The 20986-nt window shown below is 33.9% G+C and overlaps 4 protein-coding genes across 5 annotated transcripts; 2 read left to right on the top strand and 2 right to left on the bottom strand.

The window, feature by feature from the left end:
• The first annotated feature begins 125 nt into the window (after positions 1-125).
• Positions 126-2763, top strand: LOC140059006 (deaminated glutathione amidase-like). Of its 2 annotated transcripts, XM_072104814.1 has the most exons (7): positions 126-255; positions 531-717; positions 971-1126; positions 1214-1411; positions 1552-1662; positions 1947-2048; positions 2242-2763. In XM_072104814.1, exons 2-7 carry the CDS (start codon positions 556-558, stop codon positions 2410-2412), a joined length of 900 nt encoding a protein of 299 aa, XP_071960915.1. In that variant the 5' UTR covers positions 126-255; positions 531-555; the 3' UTR covers positions 2413-2763. The 2 variants fall into 2 exon arrangements, with proteins under 2 accessions (XP_071960915.1, XP_071960916.1); XM_072104815.1 differs by lacking the exon at positions 1214-1411.
• Positions 2764-2776: 13 nt separating this feature from the next.
• On the bottom strand, positions 2777-6618 carry LOC140059005 (protein FAM50A-A-like). Its single transcript, XM_072104813.1, has 13 exons — positions 6475-6618; positions 5987-6068; positions 5627-5714; positions 5359-5480; positions 5166-5239; positions 5007-5073; positions 4533-4594; positions 4354-4430; positions 4199-4253; positions 3725-3773; positions 3379-3449; positions 3131-3241; positions 2777-2941 (listed from the first exon to the last, which is right to left on the bottom strand). The coding sequence occupies exons 1-13, from the start codon at positions 6583-6585 to the stop codon at positions 2933-2935; spliced, it is 978 nt and encodes a 325-aa protein (XP_071960914.1). The 5' UTR covers positions 6586-6618; the 3' UTR covers positions 2777-2932.
• A 133-nt stretch (positions 6619-6751) lies between these two features.
• LOC140058617 (piercer of microtubule wall 1 protein-like) lies at positions 6752-10052 on the top strand. The gene is made up of 4 exons (XM_072104300.1): positions 6752-6892; positions 8144-8261; positions 8503-8636; positions 8818-10052. Exons 1-4 carry the CDS (start codon positions 6854-6856, stop codon positions 8884-8886), a joined length of 360 nt encoding a protein of 119 aa, XP_071960401.1. The 5' UTR covers positions 6752-6853; the 3' UTR covers positions 8887-10052.
• An 830-nt stretch (positions 10053-10882) lies between these two features.
• Positions 10883-20192, bottom strand: LOC140059161 (uncharacterized). Its single transcript, XM_072105007.1, has 4 exons — positions 20067-20192; positions 14882-14991; positions 14080-14231; positions 10883-13679 (listed from the first exon to the last, which is right to left on the bottom strand). Exons 1-4 carry the CDS (start codon positions 20145-20147, stop codon positions 11206-11208), a joined length of 2817 nt encoding a protein of 938 aa, XP_071961108.1. The 5' UTR covers positions 20148-20192; the 3' UTR covers positions 10883-11205.
• Between the last annotated feature and the right edge of the window lie 794 nt (positions 20193-20986).

Here is a 20986-nt window from a genome sequence, read left to right on the forward strand (position 1 = left end):
TCCGTTTTTTAATTCTAATAAGTTTGTTTGAAGATTTCTTTTTTGTTTTCTCCTCAGCAAATAAAAATATGAATTATAGAGGGCGGCATGTTAAAAAAAGTTAAACATCAGAATAAAATTATAGAGGGCGACATGTTAAAAAAGATAGACGTCAGAATCAATTTTCACAAAACTAAAAATGATTAAATATGATGTTTTATAGAAGCTAGAAAGTTATTATGTATACCTAGTTGTAGAAAAACATTAGTTCCTTAAGTAGGTGTATGTTTTCATTCCTAACTTGATTGTTTTATTGGTTGCCGTCGGTTGTTTAGGCCAGGCCCACAAGAAGGTCCTCCTGTCATCTTTACTCCAGGACACCGGATGGTCCTGTTGGGCAGGAGGCAGTGCACTGAAAGCCAGGATAGGCCTAGAAATTTGTTAGGTTTAATAATACATTTTTTCTTTTATTTAAAATCCACGATAATACTATACTGCTATTGAAAAAAAATAATAACTATAAAGAACTGTAGTTTTTCTTTGTTTTTTAGATTTTTATTTATCTGTGTCCGCACTATGTTTGAACAAAGTTCGTCAAACTTACCAAAAGCCAATATGATGAGTAGGAGCAATTTGAATCTGATTGCCGTTTGCCAGATGACATCCACGAGCGATATAGAAGCCAACTACAAGACGTGTGAACAACTTGTGCACAGAGCCTCGCAAATGGGAGCTGAAGTATGTTAGTTTTTACTGCTGCCATGCCATAGTTTTGAAATGCAAATCCTTCCCTTATTTATTTATTTCAACAATATTTTATGAGGGTGGTCTATTAAGCTGAAGCTGATCATTAGGAACCCTCACAAAAATACAACATGACGAGACATAAACATGTAACAATAAAAATTAAATTAAAATAAATACAATGTCAGGATCCCTCGCATTTTTTCCTGTTGTCGTGTTGTAAAACTGTCATTTTTTACTTTTCTAGATGACGTTCTTACCAGAAGGTTGCGATTTTATAAGTAAGACCAAAGAAGAAGCAGTTGCCATGGCAATATCATTAGATGGAGAGCTTATGTCGCGCTATAAAAATTTAGCAATGAAATACGATCAGTGGCTATCGTTAGGTGGAGTACATCTAAAGGTAAAGCAGGGTCAAACCATTTTAAATTGGGGTGGTCGTAAACTAATACATTTTTTATTTAATTATTTATAAATAATATTTTAACAGGAGGATGGAAACATGCTTAGTAATGCGCACATTTTGATCGACAACTTTGGTAAGATTATCGCTGTATATAAAAAAACACATCTGTTTGATGTTGATATACCAAATGTTGTTAGACTGAAAGAAACGGACCAAACCATTCCAGGAACGAGGTTGATTTCACCAGTGAGGTCACCAGTTGGAAGCGTGGGCATGGCAATTGTATCTTTTGACATTTAATAAATTATAGTATTACTTATTTATAGAATGTACCAGTAGTGAAACTTTTTTATTGTTAAAGAAGAATTTGTATAAAACAAATAAAAATGGTTTAGATGTTTTCTTAAATAATTTACCACCAGTGTTATGATATGCGTTTCCCTGAGCTCTCAATTGCTCTCACAAAAAGAGGAGCGGACATATTGACCTTCCCATCAGCATTCACACAGACGACAGGAATGGCACACTGGGAGGTGAGCAGATTCATTCAATTTCACTCCAATAGCAAGAGCACAACTCACCAATTACAGGATGGTAAACTGGGAAACCTTTTTAAATGAGGTTAGGTAGATGGCACTCTATTGGCCGTTAGAAAAATCCTGGAACTGTTCACAGTTCCAGGATTTGTACCAAAGACCCTGGGATTGGAAGGCAAGAATGTCAACCACTAAGCATATAAATGCTAATAAAATCCTAAATAAAAAATTATTTTCATCATTTTTAGAATTTTAAAGTAGCATACCAACTGTTTGTTTAGGTTCTTCTTCGTAGTCGTGCCATTGAAAACCAATGTTATGTTGCAGCAGCCGCTCAGACTGGAAAGCACAACGAGAAAAGAACGTCTTATGGTCACGCTATGGTCAGTTCAATTATAAATAAATGGTTACATCATCATATTTATACAGGAGTGTGGTTTACAAAATAATAATAATGGTAGTTTTATATAGCGTCTAATTTAATGTTTCTAAGCGCTTTACATACAAAAGTGATCAAATAAAGTTACAGTTCATCGTTCTTTAAATGCGTTACCTAATCTTACTTGTGTTTTGCAGATTGTGGACCCATGGGGGACAATACTGGCTTGTTGCCGAGAGGGCGCTGATGTGTGCGTAGCCAATGTTGACCACGACTACATACAGCAGGTTCGAAAGAGGATGCCAGTGTGGGAACACAGACGTCACGATATCTATGGCACTGTATTGTTCAATGGCGACAAATTATAGTGCATCAATTATAATCATGAAATAAGTAAAACTTACTCTTTGGTACTGTAGCTGTTATTGTATTCAACTAAAACTCTTCAATAATTTAATAAAATAGGTTTAAATATTACTGATAATGTATAATTTATTTTTTTATAATATGGTGACAAACTGTATGAAATTAATGAAATTATTATTAATTAAAATTATGGAAAACAAATGATGATTTTATACAATGTACTGTAGTCCAATTTGTATGGTATTTACTGTGTGTCTCAAAACTCTTCAATAATTTAATCAAACAGGTTCAAATACAAGATATACATGTGTTGCTGTAAGATGTCTGACTCGTTGCAATAAAGATTCCACACTTCAAAGTTTGTTTACAAAAATGTATTTATTTACAAAATTCAAAGGATTAACAAAGATGATGATAAATAGCATGATTTACAAGATCACTCGGCCTGTACTTAAATGCAAGAAATGTAGACGATAAAACACTGTACTGTAAAATACTCATTCTTCCTTGTACACAAGCAGTTCATTTAATCTAAAAAGAACAAAATATTATTTGATTTTATGTCAATGATGATAATAATATTATCCCGGATTTATAAAGCCTGAAGTTGTAAAACCTTTTAAGCACTGTACATAAAAAATTCAACTTATGTTAATCATTGATCCTAAAATATTGACTTATCTTCTACATCAAATCAAAGAGTATGTCAAGATAACTTACAGTGTATTTATCCCATTTTTTTTCTGGATCATATATTTCCCATCGACTCGCTGGAAATATATGCTTGTTGCGCTCATACCAACTCCGTAAAACAACTTTCCCTGCATGAGACTGAAAAGAAAACATTTAGTTTCAGTTTATATCTTAAAAAGCTATGTATGTATGATTAGTTTTAGTACTTTTGTTTGTAAAAAAAACAGTTATTGTGTGAAGAAGCAGTGGATTTGTACATTCAGTTTTTAACGTACCTCATCTTTTTCAACTCTTGAATCCGACACAAGCCTTATGTCATCGTGAACATCAAAATTAAACAGTGGACCTGAAATGAGAAGTATGAACAATACATTAGATGGTATGGTGCCAAGGCTTTTACAACCATTAGTCTCCTTGTACAAAAGTATATATAAATATACTGTGATCACAACTACTAAACACTTTGCTTGTGTATGGTCCTATAGACAATTAGGGGTTATCCAACTAGCTCATACAGCCAGACAATTAGGGGTTATCCAACTAGCTCATACAGCCAGACATTGCATGTAAAATTTCACAATGTCAGACTGTATTTGATTGAAAAATGAATTTATGACTCACCACTTTTGCCTCTTGCTTTGGTAACGATAAAATCGTAAAATGTTGCATGCTGGGAAAAATGATAGAAATCGAAATGATGTAATGTTGTGCACAAATACAACACCCGCAATGCCGACAGGATTCGCAACGTCAATTGTAATACAGTGCGTCATAGTAACAGTCCTCTACCTTATTTGATTAACTTAAGCAACGAATTTAATTTGTGAGTTGCGCCCTTCGATCCTTTTTTTTTTTTTTTTTTTTTAATTGTAATCACTTATTTTATTGTTATCATGAAATGCAATTCAGCTTGGGACGCATGCGTCCCTATATGCTGCTATATTTTATGAATTTTGTTTTTGTAAATTTGTTGTTTTCATTTTTGAATAAAGATATACCAGTCAATAAATAATTATAACGATTGGTGGAAAACAATACTGTATTCTTATCAAAGTTTAGACTGTACTACATTTAAATAAGATGAGGATAACTCACGTGTGGTAGAATCAAGTCTTCCTTGACATACATAAGAGCTTCTACCGTACATGCTCTGAAAAAAGAGGCAGGTTATTTTTTTTTGTGAGCCTAACAACTGTGAATAAATGAAATAGTCAAAATGACATTTAAGACAATCATTAAAGGGCACTTACTTCAATTCACTAAATTCTTTCTTTAAATTCTCCAAACATTTTATCAAAAACCTCTGCATAGTGTCACCCTTTTTCATCTGTAAAAATTAATACAATTGTGTTATTGCCATGACGACTAGGAAGGTTGAAAACAATAGAGAGATGAGAAAGAAAGATGAATAATTTGAAAGATTAATTACCTTTGTCTGTCTTCTGTGTCCAGATCCATCCCAATAGCTGTAAGTAATTTCAATTTCCTCTTCTATAAAATATAAAAGAAAATAATAATTCAATGTGTGTCGAAATCATGTGCTGTAAATACACAAGGGAAAACAAGCTGATATGTAAAAAATACACACTCCACATTCATTATTTGTATATTATATAACAAAGAGTCGCTATCCAATCGAGTTCGAACAATACCATGAAAGCCCCAGTGGTCTAATGGTTAGGACATCTGCATATCAAGCAGGCGGTCCGAGTTCGAGTCTCGGTTGGGGCGACTTTTTCTCATTCTCACAGATTTCCTCATCTTTATCGTTTCAAATTAATTAATTAAATTTCAGTATATCACCGGGCGGTTTAGAATTAATGTTCTTTGCCTGATTTGTTTATATTATATAACACCTAAATAAATTTAATTTTACTTGCATAAAAGAATAAATTCAACTAACGTTTAATCCCTTCCTGTTTGGTTTCCCATTCTTGTCGCAATTCCTCTCGCATTTTGTTCTCTTCTTCCTGCAAAACAAACAACTTGTCATAATAAAACGTCTGATACAGCATTTTGATCTCAGTCTACAAGAAAAGGAAGTCGAGTTACGTTTCGTTACCTCGCGTTCTCTGTCCGGAAGAAAACTAGTGTCAACATCTGGGTTCTTTCCAACGCCCTTTTTCTTTACTTCAACTGCAAAAACATGAAATGTAATTGAGTAAAATGAAAAAAAAACTCTTTCCAATGCAAAGAAGATGCTTTCGTAACAAATAAACATTATTACTTAAGCACAAATATTATTTTAATCTCACCTTTTTCTTCTTCTTCTTCCTCCTCCTCGTTTTCTTCGTCATCCATTGCAAATGATAGAGTTACACTGCTTTTTATTTTATTTTTTTTCCTTTTCTTATCCTTCTTACTGCCCTCTCCGAACCTGAAGTAGACAATTTTAGTTTTGTACTATTGAGATAATTTTAATTTTATGATACAGTTGATGAAAATATCCATCACATTTTGAGAACAGAACTACCTCTTCTTCTTCTTATTTTTCTCTCTGCTGACCATTTTGAATAAACTTACTTTTTTGGTTCTGCTTTGGCAAGCTCCTTTTCACGTTCTTTGATGAGATCTTCTCGTTTTGCCTTCATTTCATCAAGTGTCATTAACCCTGGGAAGAAAACATACAGAATGATACACACGTCCAAGTGACACATTACATAAGAAGAGTCCGACTATGAATTACTTGAACCACACCGAACCCCAATGAACATATTTACTGATCATCTTTTCAGAGGGAGAGGTAGGGAGAAGTTCGGAGAGGGTGATCATCGTAAGCACCACTTGCCGTAAGATGCGGATCATTGGGGTTTGGTGTGGTTCATCATTGGGGTGTGGTTTGATGTGGTAATTCGTTGGACCAGATAAGTATACACTAATTACCAACAGTACTGCATTTAAGTTGCTGCTCAACTGCATCGTAGTGAGAAGAGAATTTTGTACCAATTGACGCAAATTTACTTTCCTGTTTTAATAAAATAATAGAAAAAAAATAAATGTAAATAATAATTAATTATTCATTGTAATGTATTGTTATTTGATAATCATTCTTTCAGTATATAAATTATAATATTAATTAATATAAATAAATCATTAAATACAAGTTTTAATAGTTAGTCTATAGATAAAAAAAAGTTTAATTTACAAAATATACTGATTTATGTTATAAATACTAACAAAGATGAGTGTATTGTTATACTCGTTCAAATCGCGACATAATTTAAGGCTAGGCCGGGTGTTCAGGCCATAACAATATTATAGAAACATCAACGCCTGGAAAGTGGGTTGTGTGCGTGTAAATCTTCTATTATGACAATACATTCTACCAGTGTGGCCTAGCTAGGATTAAACATAAACAATTTTTAACTTACAGTCTCAATTTTAAGTTTTTTCTTTTCAATTTCTTCCTTTTGCTTTTCCCTTCTCTTTTGGAGCTGCCTCAAACGCCCATCTTCCCTCATTCCTCCTCTATATTCCGTCATTTTAGCTGGTAATCAACGTCCACATTTGACGTACGGCGACGAACGAAATAATCTGGAGGACACCCCCAACGTTGAAAAAATGGAGAGCAAACAGCGCCACCTATAATGTTAGTTGTTGCTTGGCAACCAACTATTTATACGCAGTAAATTGATTGCTTTTTTTTCTCCGCAGAGGATCGATCATTCGTTGTCCAACAACAACAGCAGACGTAAAACGAAGCCTCAACAGTGGTAATTTCGGATCCGTAATTTCTTTAAAATATCAGTCATGGCAGCAGCAGAAAACAAAGTGACACTCCCAAATCAGGTAGAACAATTTTGTTAATAGTCTAGGCCTAGCTTATTAGTAGGGCCGCCGCCGGGCCGCCTACCTAGCTAGCTAGCTAGGGCCTAGCCTACTACTAGCTAGAGTAGGCTAGGTAGGCCTAGCTAGGCTAGCCAGTGTTAGGTTAGGCTACCCAGAATTGATTGCTTGCGTTTACACACAGCAGACTGATGATGAGAGAGAGAGAGGGATGGGACTGGTGGTGGTGTGGTGTGCCAACATAGATAGGAGAGGAGGAAAGAGTTGGGTCAAAGTGTCTAAAATTGTGTCGCGATACTTTGGTGGGATAGAGACTGAAAATTCATCATTCAAAAATAAAAATTCTTGACTTAGGGCCTAGGCTATATCATAATCATCATTATTGTTCATATAATTAATTACATAAACCAAAGATAATAACATTGATATTGTTAATTTTTATAAAAATGTTTCAGGCAACCCCCTAAAACCTCATGTCCCAATCGTATATTTCATAACCTGACTTTTGTTATTGAAAATATAGTAAAAAGTTAGTTAATCATGATATCATGCGATTTTATTCTTCAAAATACATCTCTGCATACATTAAATCTCAAACTTTTAAGTTTTTGTTTGGAAAAAGCTTGTCCCGCACTTTTGTGTCATATCCGTCACATAATTTAAATGTGCCGTCTACAGTTTAATGAACGGCGGGGAAAAAAATTGATTGTGCGTTGTAAACATACGAAGATATTGAAGTAAAACTTGAAAAAAAAAAGAATAAAAGAGGAAAAAAGCTAATAAAACGAGGTTTTAGAAAAATTACAGTTGCGTACCTTTATTGAATGTCATTTCCGAACGGTATAGAACTCATTAAATAATTATAATTTCTGATTTTTTTTTCAACTGGAAGTACAATTTATTCACGGTATCTAGAAGTATGTACTCCGTCTCCGCTGTCAGACATGCCTGGGCTGTTCTAAGCTAAATACATCATCTCCGTCACGGTTAGCTCCGTCACATTTCCCAATGTTTCGTTGTGACGGAGATGACGGCCTATATAATAAAGATCGCGACAAACATACGCTTGCCATGTAATACATGTTCATTTATCTGAATAAACTTTAACAATTTAAAAAATTCAAGTTTAAAAAACGATTTTTTATTAACCTGAAATTAGACACTTACTGAAGAATCACCCAGTTACAAAAAATACTTAGGCCTAGAGGCTAATTTAAACTAACGGTACACCATGGTATGTTTGTTTTAAATTAGGATGGCGGTCTTCAATCTCCGCAAACTGAAGCTTCTCTGCCGACTTCAACTTCACAGAAACATGCAACATCAGATTTTTACCGAACACATAATCTACCAGATAGGTTTGAACATCCAGGTAAGAAAACAAGAGATAACAAAATTGTTTTATAACAAATTGTTCTCCGTAGACCGGAATGGAAGTACTGTATTAACATAATTAATGAATATTATGCAAGTAAATATTATTTATTAAGGGATTGTTGTTTACGTTTTTGCCTCCAATTCATTCCCACCATGCATTGCTGTGCAATGATGGTCTTTGCAATATCAAGCTATCTGCGATAAACCTATAATAATTATACATTGGTTTTTTGCAGAATGTTTTCAGGGCTATAACACTAAATCACAGAACCCTATGTACAGAACGACGAGTATGGAGATTGGAAGCAGGTCACCCACAGTACATCACATGCCCAACAGCTTCCATGCACGATCCCAACAGTTTTCAGTGGTAAGAACAATTTTCAACCTTTATGAAAAAATGTTTTTTTTCTAAAACAAAAGCTCTGGTTTAGTCATCCAATTGAAGTACAATTTGGCTTTTAATAATTTAAATGGTATTCTAATATTACAGGTGGTTTATGCAAATGAAAGGCACCCAGATGATCTAATTTATGTTTTTGTTTCTTTAGCACTTGGGGACATGTGGCATGTACAGAAATCATGGTTTAAACACGTCGACGGACAAGTCAAAAGTTTGAAATGGCGCCCTTAGCAAATTGAACATCTTTTACCAGCAGGAATGAAATAACCATTTTTCTATTAACGTTTAAAATACATACAGTATGTTGAATAAATATTGAAAGAATAAGCTATTAATAGTAATAATTACACATTACTGTAGCAATATCAATTTTAAATGTTTTGTATTTTAATGTGTACATTCATTCATTCGTTCATTTTATTATCTATTTTTGCAATAATGTTACATGAAAATTGCTACAATTTTAGAGGTAATGTAGTTGTTAGACGTTCATTTAGTAAGAAAGCAAATTGTACTTAATTGAACCCTTGGTTATATAAATTAAGTGAGATTGTACGTCACGTTAATTGTAAAAACATTCACCATTTGATAATGTTTTTGTAAGGTACCATAGTTATGTTGCAATGATGACATCATTGCACCAACTTTGATGACATCATTGCACCAACTTTGATGACCTTATCCCTTATCTAGTCGAAGTGCACAATAATTTTAGCATTCAAATAGAATAACAATTTAATTTGTTGTTTTTCTTTTATTGCACTGACAAAAAAATTGCCATGTAAACTTAAATAAAATTCCACAAATAAAATATTACATATATATATATAATTGGATGCATTGTTTGAATACAATAATATACCATTTGACCTCCGTAATATGGTATCAATTTAACTGTTTATAATTGTAATTCATGACACAGTACCAGTGACTGATCTGATCAAACAATGCACATCAACATCTATATTTTAATAATAAAAAAAAATAACAATTATAAATTATTAATACAGTAGAAAAAAGTAGAAATTATAAGTGTATGGGTGATGAAAAAGTGTATTCCCCCTCCCCAGCAAAAACTAGGTAGAAGACATCCCCTTTTTCATCATCGAAAAAGTTGGGTGCAGAACAGAGCCAGTTTGGTCATCTGGATCTGCCTCTGCATAGTTTCAATGATCATAATATAAATTTCTTTAAGAATGAATTTCCTCATTTGCATACTAAGCATATGTTCACACACAGTTACCATTTCTAATATCAAAACTTTGCCATAAGACATTTTGTGTCATGTTGACATTCTAACATAACACCTGATTTGCATGTAAAGTGCTCAGTATTTAAAATGTATTAGTTTTTGTCTGAAAATTAAATTTGAATTTTATTTAATTTTATGGTTTACTGGAATGTTGTTGTGCTGTTTATAATATATTATAATGATTAAATCTTATAATAATTACCTGTATTACCTAGACATTTCTCAGCTTTAATTTCAGTATAAAATAACATGGGAATAACTTTAACATGGAATTAAAGGGGAAACAGCAAAATGCGGTCACCTGTGAATTATCGGTCTCAGTGGAATGTTTAGTGTTTGGAAAAAATGCCAAATTTAGTCTGTATAAATAACATATAACATATACATATCATGGAATATAGTTAAAAACACTGGAATGCTTTTGTAACATAAAATTACAATGTATGGAAAAAAACATTAAAAAATAACATTACATACATTTTTAGTCTTGGTTTGAAGTTCTATTTAAAATAAAATCCGGAATGCTTTTTAAACATGGCACAATATGGGTGTGTGAAAAATAATAAAAATCAATTGTTAGTCATAACGTTAATTACATAAATTATCAATGTAAGAATAAAAAAAATCTCATTAACAAAATTTACAGAAGATCAATAACAAATAACGTTTTCAATTAAATTATATATTGACATCTTTTTAAAAATGTACATTTTTATAATTATAATTTTACGCACTAACAACAAAATAACAACGTATAATTTAATGTCATTAAATAAATTAAAATAGAACTAATTAACAAAACAAAATTAGCCAAATATTGTTAGGTGGCCTATCTCTGATGATATTGAAACAATATCAGATTAATTTTATATAATTTAAAATAACTAGAATTAAATATTTTAAATATAAAAAAAATATGATAATAATATACACTTTTGTATTATATAATGTAATATACAGTAGTGTCAGTCAACCCTGATTTAATTATAAATGGACTTGTTAAACTGAGAAATTTATCTAAGATTACTGCAGTAATCTTGCAGTAAACTTGCACAAGAGAAAGTCGCAAGCACTCATGCCAGCCAATCAGCAAGTGGAGTTCACTATGTTTTAATAAGTTAATACAGTACACCTTACTAGATACCAGTGTACACTCAATATTAACCACAGTAATATATATATATTGTATTGTATATAAAGAATATTGATATCACTATATGGAAGCAAATATATCTTATTATGATGGTTATATATATAATGTATAGATAATAATTTGGTATGACATCAAACTTGTGCACTTGTAGTAACCCGATCATTTGTTTTGTGTGACTCGGGCAAACTGCTGCCCTCTTTGTGAATGTGGTCGTCCTCCCAATACCCAAAGCTAATCTCTGCTTTTAAGTAATCGATGTACATGTCTCGTGCTTTGCAGAGCATACGGTTCAAGTCATGCTTGCGAACCATGCGATCAAACAACATGGCCATATCATTATAATCCATTTTTAACGCCATAATGTACTCTCGCTGTTCCAACAATAACGTTAGGCATAGAAACATCATGAACGGATTACCCATTCCAAAATCTTTGGGTGTCGGGAGTCCCCTGTAGGGTCGCCTCACAGGGCTCATTGGCGACGATTTAGTTGATTTGCTGCCCCCTTGTGACGACTGAGAACTTACTGGAAGATTCGTTGGCTTTGAAGTGATTGTAAGTTCGGCTATTTTCTTTTCTAAAGTACTTAAAACAAAAGGTATTTTGGATGCTGTTTTGGATGACTGAGTATTAGAAGATGTAGACGTCTTCTTCTCTGGCAATGATGGGGAAGATGTATGTTCTTTGGAAGGAATGTTCTTTGACATGTCTGATGGATTACCAGTATCAGTTTTTGTTAACGTGGAATGATTTTGTGTCGATGAAGGTTTCTCAGTAACCGAAAGAGATTTCACAACATCTGCCGTTAAATGTCCTTTAGTAACCAAAGACTTTTCCACGCCATCCCTTAACTCCAGTGGTATTTCTTTAGTTGAGGTATGTAACTTATCTCCACCAGCTGAATCTGATAACTCTCCATTTGATGTCACTGACACCTCTTGACACGATTTTTCTGACATCACTTCACTAGAAGCAATATCTTGTCCTGATAGAATCTCTCCACTTGATGTCACAGACATTTCACCATTAGATGATTCAGAGGTAGTCACCATATCAACTCCAGAGTCGTCACGACTCAATGACATCAAACGTGATGTCTCAGGAATGAAGGCGCCATCAGTTGCGCAATTACTGTTAGGAGACATTATGACGCCGTTTCCATTGCAGTTTATTCTAAGATTTGTCTTTTTAGTTGATTTCACGGATGGTAGTGAAGTGCTGCATTCGTTTGGTATTTTTGGAAGGGTACGCCTCGACGGAGATGATGGAGATGCTACCATGTGCTCTTCACTTGCCTTAATTTCACCAGAGATTTCTGCATTTTCCTTGTTTTTATCATTTTCCAAAGTATCTGTTTGTCGTTTTAGTTTCGTATCAATACTGATTATTTCATCAGTATTTTTTTGATGTGATGTTTTGTTGTTATTAAGTTTTAATAATTTTCGTTCAGAATTGGCCAACCTTTTATCAGTCTCTTCTTTGAATACTTCTAGATCCTCATGAGCTGATGCAAATTCCTTCTGTGAAAGACGCAGGCCGTCATCACTTTCAACAGAGCTCGCACGCATTCTGCTAAGACTTCCGCTCCTTCTCCTCGAATTTGAACGTTCTCTCGCAAATTTAAACCGCATTTTATCTGTTGCAAACGCAGTTGGTGACATATTGGTTGGCGGCCCTGATAGTTTTATTCCTTCCAGCGGTGGATTGCTTGGTGGTACCGCACTCCACATGACCTCTAACATACGAAGAGCATCTTGGAATGAAAATTCACGTTTTAGTTCTAAAAGCAGCCAACGATAACAAAAATACAAGTCGTCAGCGTTCTCCTGCCGTAAATAATTGTAGAACTCCGGGTCTGTTACTTTTATTAGTTCTGTGAGGTGGAGAAATTTTACAGACATTGTTTTTCCATCCATTAAGAAGTTGCCATGGAGACGCTTCATTAATCCTACAAAACATAGATATGCCTGTGCCTCGTCCTGCATGACGTAAAGAATCGGCGAAGCAAGGTCGCTCATGCCTTGGCAGTACGAGATAGCAGGATGTGATAATGCGTATGTCGTTAAAATATTAAACAGTTTTTTCCCGTTAGGATTCTCGTCAGCACCACTGGAATAAAAGCTTTCCAAGCGATCCGTACGCAGGACGTCTTTGCGTACCATATTCATTATATTCTTAAAATCTTCACGTGGGTTGTTAAGTAATCGATCTTTCAAAGCATGGTACTCAATATCTTTACGTTTTAAGTACGCCCATCGTTCTTCCCCCGACATACTTGGCGGGAAGATGTTCAACAGATGGCGCCAGACTGTTTTACGTAACGATGGCTCAACTCCTCCTTGAAAAACACGCAGCATGAGTCCTTCCTTATTTACAAGACGACCGCCCTCGTCCAAATACGTCAAGAATTCGTTGTCATCTAACGGTTTTAAAGGGAGCTCATACACATTATCGTCGTTGTTTTCACCTTGGAATATTTTCTGAACACGGTTGAACGTTCGGCCGACAGAATCCATAAACGTTCCGACAAACGGCATTGACATTGAGCGTTCGTGGTGGCGGTGACTTGTGTCTTTCATACTGATGACATCCCAGTCATCTAGACCTGTAAACATACAATGTAAACATTTAAAAAACATATTGTTTTCTTTAAAAATGAATGTAATGTCAATTCAACATTATTTAACCATGGAGGCCCAGATCAACATGTTTGTTCTTCTCTGGGGCTGTGCAAAATATACAAATACAATGTTTTTACAATATTATGTACCAAAAACTGGATAAAAAAATATACCAATATACCCAGTGAATTATTGAAAAACAATAGTCAACCGGAAGCCTGGTTAAATGTAACAGTTCGTTTATTTTTTATATGCAAAATCATTATTTTTTCATTTTAGTTTTCGCTGAAAGTGAATAACTATTAAATCTACAGAATGGGCTACTCAAAGTTTGATTTTTATCATCTTTATTATTGCCATATTTCTTAATTTAATATTCTTTACCTGGTCCCTCAAAGGGTCTAGCATCCACCTTTAACTTGAGTACAGGATCAGACGCTGATAGGAACGCAGCATCTAAATCCCAGTCAGACAGTAAGGATAGGTACACTTCAACACCCTTCTCATCACGAGATAGATAGCTAATCGTAAAGTCACTGTGGAATGAACAAAATGGTACTGTACTTAGTAATTGTATTTATAATAATTTATATGTATAAGACTGAGAGTGATTTAAGTACTGTACACACACACGTGTAGAGTGCTTGAGTTAAGCCGCAACTTAAAGTTAAATTCACAAAAAAGACGACAGACATTAATGTGATTGTGGCATCATCAAGTGTAAAAGCAACTTACTGTAAGACTAACTTTAAGCAGAGTGTATACTTACCAAAGAACTTATAACACAAGAATCTCCTGTTCTTCAATTTGCATTCAAAACACAGTATCAGAAGTACAGGGTTAAAAGGTCAAACTGGGCGACGCCATTTCACAGCATAGAGCAGCGCCCCCTCCAAACTAGGAAGTCAATTACTCTACCCCCCTAGAGTATTTGCAGATTCCCTCTATGATTTTGACTTTCTAATTTGATGCGGGCGCCCTACTCCTCAGTCAATTACTCTATCCCCCCTAGAGCATTAGCAGATCCCCTCTATGATTTTGACTTTCTAATTTGATGCGGGCGCCCTACTCCATGGCTCACAATGGCGCCACCCATAGCTCTATTCTATCCCACAATGGCTTTCGAAATTGTTACGCGCTTCGGACGAACAGGAGATTCTTGTGTTATAAGTTCTTTGATACTTACCCTTGTAGTTGGAATGCTTGACTTAACAGATTGTGTAACATAGGAAAGTTAGTGATTTCAGGATCAACACTAAACGTCTTGTATTCAGGTTGATATAAGCCTGCACATTTCTACAAAATACAACAAAATAAAACCAGTCACAAATAGTCGTCCAGAATTGGGATCCTGGTCCGGATTGTCTCCAAAATTTAATGGACTCTTCCGTGAGTATAATTATGTCTATCTGTGGTTCAAATTTGGTAAAGATCCATCTTTTAGTTTTGCTGTTATCCTGCTAACAGACATATAAACAAACGAACAAATAAATATCGCATAACCTCCTTGACAGAGGTACTTTAATAAGATACAAGTAATTAAAGGGTAAACAAAAATGGTGGTCGAATAAATGAAATGAATTGTCTAACTTGGTCAGATATCTCTTTTTAGGGAAAATTGAGAAATACTAGAAAAAATACAGGATTTTAATGTGATTAAAAGATTAATCATTGAATTTGATTGGCCAATACAAGTGTGCTACTAGAAACATAATCTATGCAAAATGGTAATTGTAGGTAATTTGAAACCATTACTAAGAAATAACATAGTTTAAATTGTTTAAAGGATAGATTATTGTATCTACATGCGATAGATATTCATGAATAAATTATAATAATTCATGAATTGATTGAAAAACAATAGATAAGTAGCTAATCAAAATGACAAAAGATCTATAAATAGAAATTAGATCATGTGAATACTAGATAACCATGGAACTGTTTAAATAAATATTGTAAACTTTATGTGACAAAACAATGAGATGTGTTCAAATACCATATTTGGGAATATCACTACTATATTTGGGCACATCACACTTTGTCAAACTAATTTGATAGTGTAGACAGAGCACTAAACTGGTATCAAAGATAAGTTGTTCTGCAATGTTTTCAATCTTCTATCAACTAAAAGTCGTAATTAGTCATGTCTCGGGTCACACGCTATATAAATACTGTTTATTATTATTATTATTATTCTATGGTCACTGTACAGATAGGCTACTACATCAGTACTTCTATGAATGGATGACTAGTTGGTGACAAGAACGCTAGTTGGTCATACCCAGTACCGTTTTGATTTTACGATCATTTGGGAAACCACCTCACAACATCGGATAGAAACAAAGCGGAGTCCGGGAACCTAGATCTTCTCAAAACAGACCAATCGAACAAACCTAAATAGCTTCAAAATATAGTATACTGTATATGGAGTTTTTTTCAGCGAGGTAAATGATAATATATACAGTCAATACACTGTCACCCTATTATACATCAAATATACCTGTCATTTAAGACACCTAAGTATTATGCATGTTATCTAATATCAGTTTTGATTGATTGTTTAATATGGCAAGTATTCAGCAGGTAAAACTATTATTGTCAGTATTTTTGTAAGTGATACTCATATCGTTAGCAGTCAATTTTCATCAAATGCAAAAAAATAATATACTTTTGACATTTTATGATTGAATCTGTTTTACAGTGATAAACATATCAATTTATCTAAAATATAACAAAAATAATATTTTATGAAATTAAAAAAACATAACAAAATGCAGTCACATAATAATTACAAATTAAGCAGTACATAAATTTAAATTTAAAAATGTAAAAGATATGTATATAGCTTTCTAGAGAGGAAAATGATGGATAAACTAACTTATTATAATAGTAGAATCATTCAGTTAATTAACTGTTATGCACACAATTATAAATTCATAAACAAATAGAAATTCTTCTTGTTTTTAAGTTGCGAACTCAAATCTTATTCTATTATCACATCTAGCAGATTCAACGTGATTCTACAGTAAATAAATAAAAAAATATGCAAAAACAACAAGGTATTTAATTGTCCTTACCTAAAACACACCCATTGTCTGAATCTCGTCAACAAAACATGAAATCTAGTATGTTTGTCTGCTGGCTGACAAGCCTTTAAGACAGACAGCTTTTCTACTTTTTGATTTGCTAGTCTTTTCATTCCAGTATTCTAATGGATTGTATGAGTCATCGTCTTGTATATTTTGCATGAGCTCCCTTGCATATCGCTCCACCTCCTCCTGCTCGTTATTCTATACGTTATTATTGTCGTCATCATCACCTCTGTAGCAGGCTACTTAGCTTGCATACATAATTTAAGATAGTTCAAATACAAAAGCCCAGGTATAGTATAAAATATGAATAATATATAATGATATACAGTATGAATAAAGGCCTGTAGGCTGTACACTATTTGATTCTAATGAAATTTTTAAGGAGTAAAAGAAAAACAGATTCTAAATTATATTAATCAACACTGATGTAATATTAATACTGAGCAACTAAGGCAGGGAGTCAACTATCTAGCATAACCTGATAAACTATTTAAGGATTTGAGAAATCACTGTTTTTTTTTTCAAAAATAATATCTGTATTTCAAAATGTGTCAGTCAATATGTTATTAAGCTCTACACACATAATCAAACTAGTTTGACAAAAAAGTGTGATGTGCCCAAATATGGTAGTAATGTCCAGATATAGTAGTGATATGACTTAATCATGTCCATATATGGGCACATCCCATTTTTTATCACAAAAGGTTTGATGGTATAGACAGAGCTTTACAGTAGTTCATTTGTCTGTACAGTGAGCAATATTACTGTATAATACTTGCTACTGTATTCTGTGACTTATGCCTCAAACTAGCTAGAGGCAATGTGTACACTGCTGCAGCATTTCCCATGTACAGTAAACACCCCAGCTGCTAGTTCAAAGAATTTATCTTATGGACATCTAAACCTATTTTAGTTTGTCATTTGCTCATATAAATACACAGGGAAGCGGAGAAGGATATCCATGCCGGAAAACATAATTTTTTTTTTTTAAATCCGTTAGATATCATTTATATCCATTCCTTCAAAGAATAATCACTGGCAAGATTTCCCTGTTATGTAGTCATTGGAAAAGCAATCGGACAAATAATGGCATGATGGGATGTATCAGGGATGTGTATCAGGATCGCACAAAACATCTGCCTTCTCCTAACTAAAGCACAGGGCTGATGACACTCTCACCTTTTATGCCACAGCATGTCTCAAAATTAGTTTATCAACAGCGATTTCTAAAAAGTCTTTTATAATTCTCATCTTTACACTTACAGGTCATACGCCTACAGTTTAGTCACAGAGAGCTTGAAGAAACATGTTCACTGGATGGGTACTATCAGCTAGTATAAATCTACAGGCATGTACAGTACGGTACTAGTACATTCACTGACTTTAGTACTTTCCCTATATATATTGTTATTATTTTACAGCTGTGTCAACCAACCAACAGGTGCAACCTACTGAATTAATCTGTATGCAATAAAAATGTTCCAATAAATTACAAAGTTTACCTAGAATTAATTTGCATACATAGAGATCAAATGATAATTACAGAATGATTTTAAAACAAATTGGGAATTATTCATGATCAAAACAGGAGGAAAGTATTAATATATAAACAGCTAGGCTTTCAGGAAATGGGTTGAGTTAAGTTATTCCCAAAATAAGGAAAACCCAAGAGTGTTGACCAAATTCTTCTTCTACCATCCAGAGGTTGTAAAGGAAAATTCCTGGTTGAAACTTGAAAACTGAATTTATGGACTAATTTCTCTTCCCCTCTCCTTTCAAGAAATAAGTGGTACGGTTTTTGTAAAAAAAGAGAACAATCTCTGTTCAAGCCACTGGGTTGTCAAAGGCCTTTGTGAAAAAGTGGTCAGGTTGAAACCTTACCAGCCGTACAGGTGGCTACAGCCTTGAAGTATAATGGACTCATTATGTTTTGTTTTTAAGTTCACACAGTAGCTAGATACATCCTGAAGAACTTAAGTTAGTACGTGACACACCTTCCGTCATTTGTACTAAACAATATGTTATAGCTTTAAAAGGAAGTAATGTAGTCAGATACAAAGAAAATAAGTACACATTTCCTACAATGAACCCTCTCAACAAACTCTATTACAAATTAAAACACATTTTAACAAAATAACAAACAAAATACTAAAACAAAACGAGCATAAATTAAAGAATGAAACCTACGTCATAATCTAAAATAGTCTGCTTTATTTTTATGTTTCAGTCAGTTACCATATCCAGTCAGTTACCATATCCGGTCAGTTTTTAAATTGTTTTATGAAAATAGTTTTTAAGTTTCAGTGATACTTTTACCAAAAATATGGTAATTGAATAATTAAATAAAAATTGTAAGAATGTTGTTTTTAAAAAAATGTAATAATTTCTCAAGAATGTTTTGATTTCTTCTTCTATCTACATCTAGCTTTATCTCACAAACCAAACAAAGTCATATGGTGTGCTGAGATACTTATACTGATTTATGATAACAGGCAAGTGAATAACAAATGAAGGCATCTCCTTGAATTTATATAAATGCATTGAAAACTTGTGATTGTACCTGGTCAGTTAGTGAGATGGTCAGTGTATTCTATCAACTGAAGGTCAGATTAGAATGTAAACTTATGGATGTGCACATGATATGCCTAATTTGCAAGGTATTTTAATAATAATAAAAACTGTTTATTCATCGATTTGAAATTGGGCAATAAGTCTTGTGCAACTTGTAAATTTCACAAACAAATCTAAGTAGTCCAAATTGTTGAAAATTGCGTAAAAGACACACACACCTCATCCAGGGAGGTACTTATTTTTATACCTCCCTGCCGCATCCATGTTTGTTCCTTTCTAGGTAGTGTTTTATAAATGTTTCCCAGACATGGTAATTGACAACTTAACATCTCATAAACATCATCTGAACATCAGATTCAGTATCATTCAAAATAATAATTTTTTTTTAAATATCAATACTTGTTGTAATAATAAATAATAATTTAAAAGCTAGGCTAGCCTACTACCTAGGCCTAGCATAAATGCTTACAAACATGTCCTCACCTTTTAATTAATTGATTTATTCAACTATATAAGAGTAAATGCATATCAAATCGTAGCCCCAATTAATGTGGGTATACATACACCTAGAAGCCCGGTTTATTGCCCGAACAAACCATCCATCACTTTCCGTCAGACAGGCCTAACGCGGCTTAGCACAGACTGGCAACAGATTTATACCATAAAATATCATTTGAATAAGAACATACAATTTACAAATGTACTTACAATAACCTGTATACGTATAGCATCTCGTCTTTGTACATCTTTTGCCATTTTACGGCGTTTTACGACCCGATTTTTAACCATAAATTATTCTAAAAAAATCATTCGACTTTGACAGATGGTGACAAAATAGCTCCCTCAACGGCAATAGAACTCGACACATTTTTTTCTTCCTACGCGTACTAAGCACTTCCAGTACGCGCGCCTACGCACTGCTGCTGCTGATGATCAATGGTACTCGACTCGCGCGCGTGTCGGCGGTAAACACAAAGGATGTCGCATTCTTTTGAAAATACCGCAATGCCTGGCTGCTGGGCGTGGGAATTGGGTCAAACAACCAAAGATTGTATAGCGCCGCTACGCGGCGCAAGATAGGTAACTTGGGTGAGACCTTTGTAATCCATGGACGCCATTCCGGCGGACAAGTTTGAACCGGAATAAAGTCGTTGTCAAGGCAATATCCACGATGTTTCGGTTAAAGAATGAAGTTGTCTAACCAAACATATAAATGTAAACACACAGAATTAATCGTAAAGTGTCCAGATCCCAAAGAAACTTTTATTTTACTTTGTTTACATAATTTCTTCCCTTTTCCATGTATCAATCATAAGGATGGTTAACCACAGATACTTCGAGGCGGACCGCAAAATTTAAACCATTTACATTTAAATCACAATGGGCCTGTTTCTGCTGCAACTGCTCAAAATACGGTATAAAAATACGGTATAAAATACGGTATTTTTTATACCGTATTTTTTAGTACCCCGTTTCTGCTAACAATACTTCTTGGGTGGTCGTGTTAAATTTCATCTTTTTTACCCAAATTGCCATTCATTTATTTGATCGATAATTAAAAGTCGCAATAAAGGAAGTTTTACGTCTCACTTTCAACAGCCTAGCCCTAGTGATAGAGATGTTGAGAG

This window comes from Antedon mediterranea, chromosome 9, assembly GCF_964355755.1.
Source record: "Antedon mediterranea chromosome 9, ecAntMedi1.1, whole genome shotgun sequence".
NCBI classification, from domain to species: domain Eukaryota; kingdom Metazoa; phylum Echinodermata; class Crinoidea; order Comatulida; family Antedonidae; genus Antedon; species Antedon mediterranea.

Bases quoted from the DNA above. Each gene is read 5' to 3' on its own strand.
- LOC140059006 (XM_072104814.1), top strand. From the start codon at position 556: ATGTTTGAACAAAGTTCGTCAAACTTACCAAAAGCCAATATGATGAGT. The intron at 1,663-1,946 runs GTGAGCAGATTC...CTGTTTGTTTAG, and splicing joins CAGGAATGGCACACTGGGAG to GTTCTTCTTCGTAGTCGTGC. The intron at 2,049-2,241 runs GTCAGTTCAATT...TGTGTTTTGCAG, and splicing joins CGTCTTATGGTCACGCTATG to ATTGTGGACCCATGGGGGAC.
- LOC140059005 (XM_072104813.1), bottom strand. From the start codon at position 6,585: ATGACGGAATATAGAGGAGGAATGAGGGAAGATGGGCGTTTGAGGCAG. The intron at 4,431-4,532 runs GTAATTAATCTT...TAATTTTTACAG, and splicing joins GACACAGAAGACAGACAAAG to ATGAAAAAGGGTGACACTAT. The intron at 3,774-4,198 runs GTGAGTTATCCT...CATTTTTCCCAG, and splicing joins AAGACTTGATTCTACCACAC to CATGCAACATTTTACGATTT.
- LOC140058617 (XM_072104300.1), top strand. From the start codon at position 6,854: ATGGCAGCAGCAGAAAACAAAGTGACACTCCCAAATCAG. The intron at 6,893-8,143 runs GTAGAACAATTT...GTTTTAAATTAG, and splicing joins AAGTGACACTCCCAAATCAG to GATGGCGGTCTTCAATCTCC. The intron at 8,262-8,502 runs GTAAGAAAACAA...GGTTTTTTGCAG, and splicing joins AGATAGGTTTGAACATCCAG to AATGTTTTCAGGGCTATAAC.
- LOC140059161 (XM_072105007.1), bottom strand. From the start codon at position 20,147: ATGGTTAAAAATCGGGTCGTAAAACGCCGTAAAATGGCAAAAGATGTA. The intron at 14,232-14,881 runs GTAAGTATCAAA...TTCATTCCACAG, and splicing joins CAAGCATTCCAACTACAAGG to TGACTTTACGATTAGCTATC. The intron at 13,680-14,079 runs GTAAAGAATATT...GTATGTTTACAG, and splicing joins TAGACCCTTTGAGGGACCAG to GTCTAGATGACTGGGATGTC.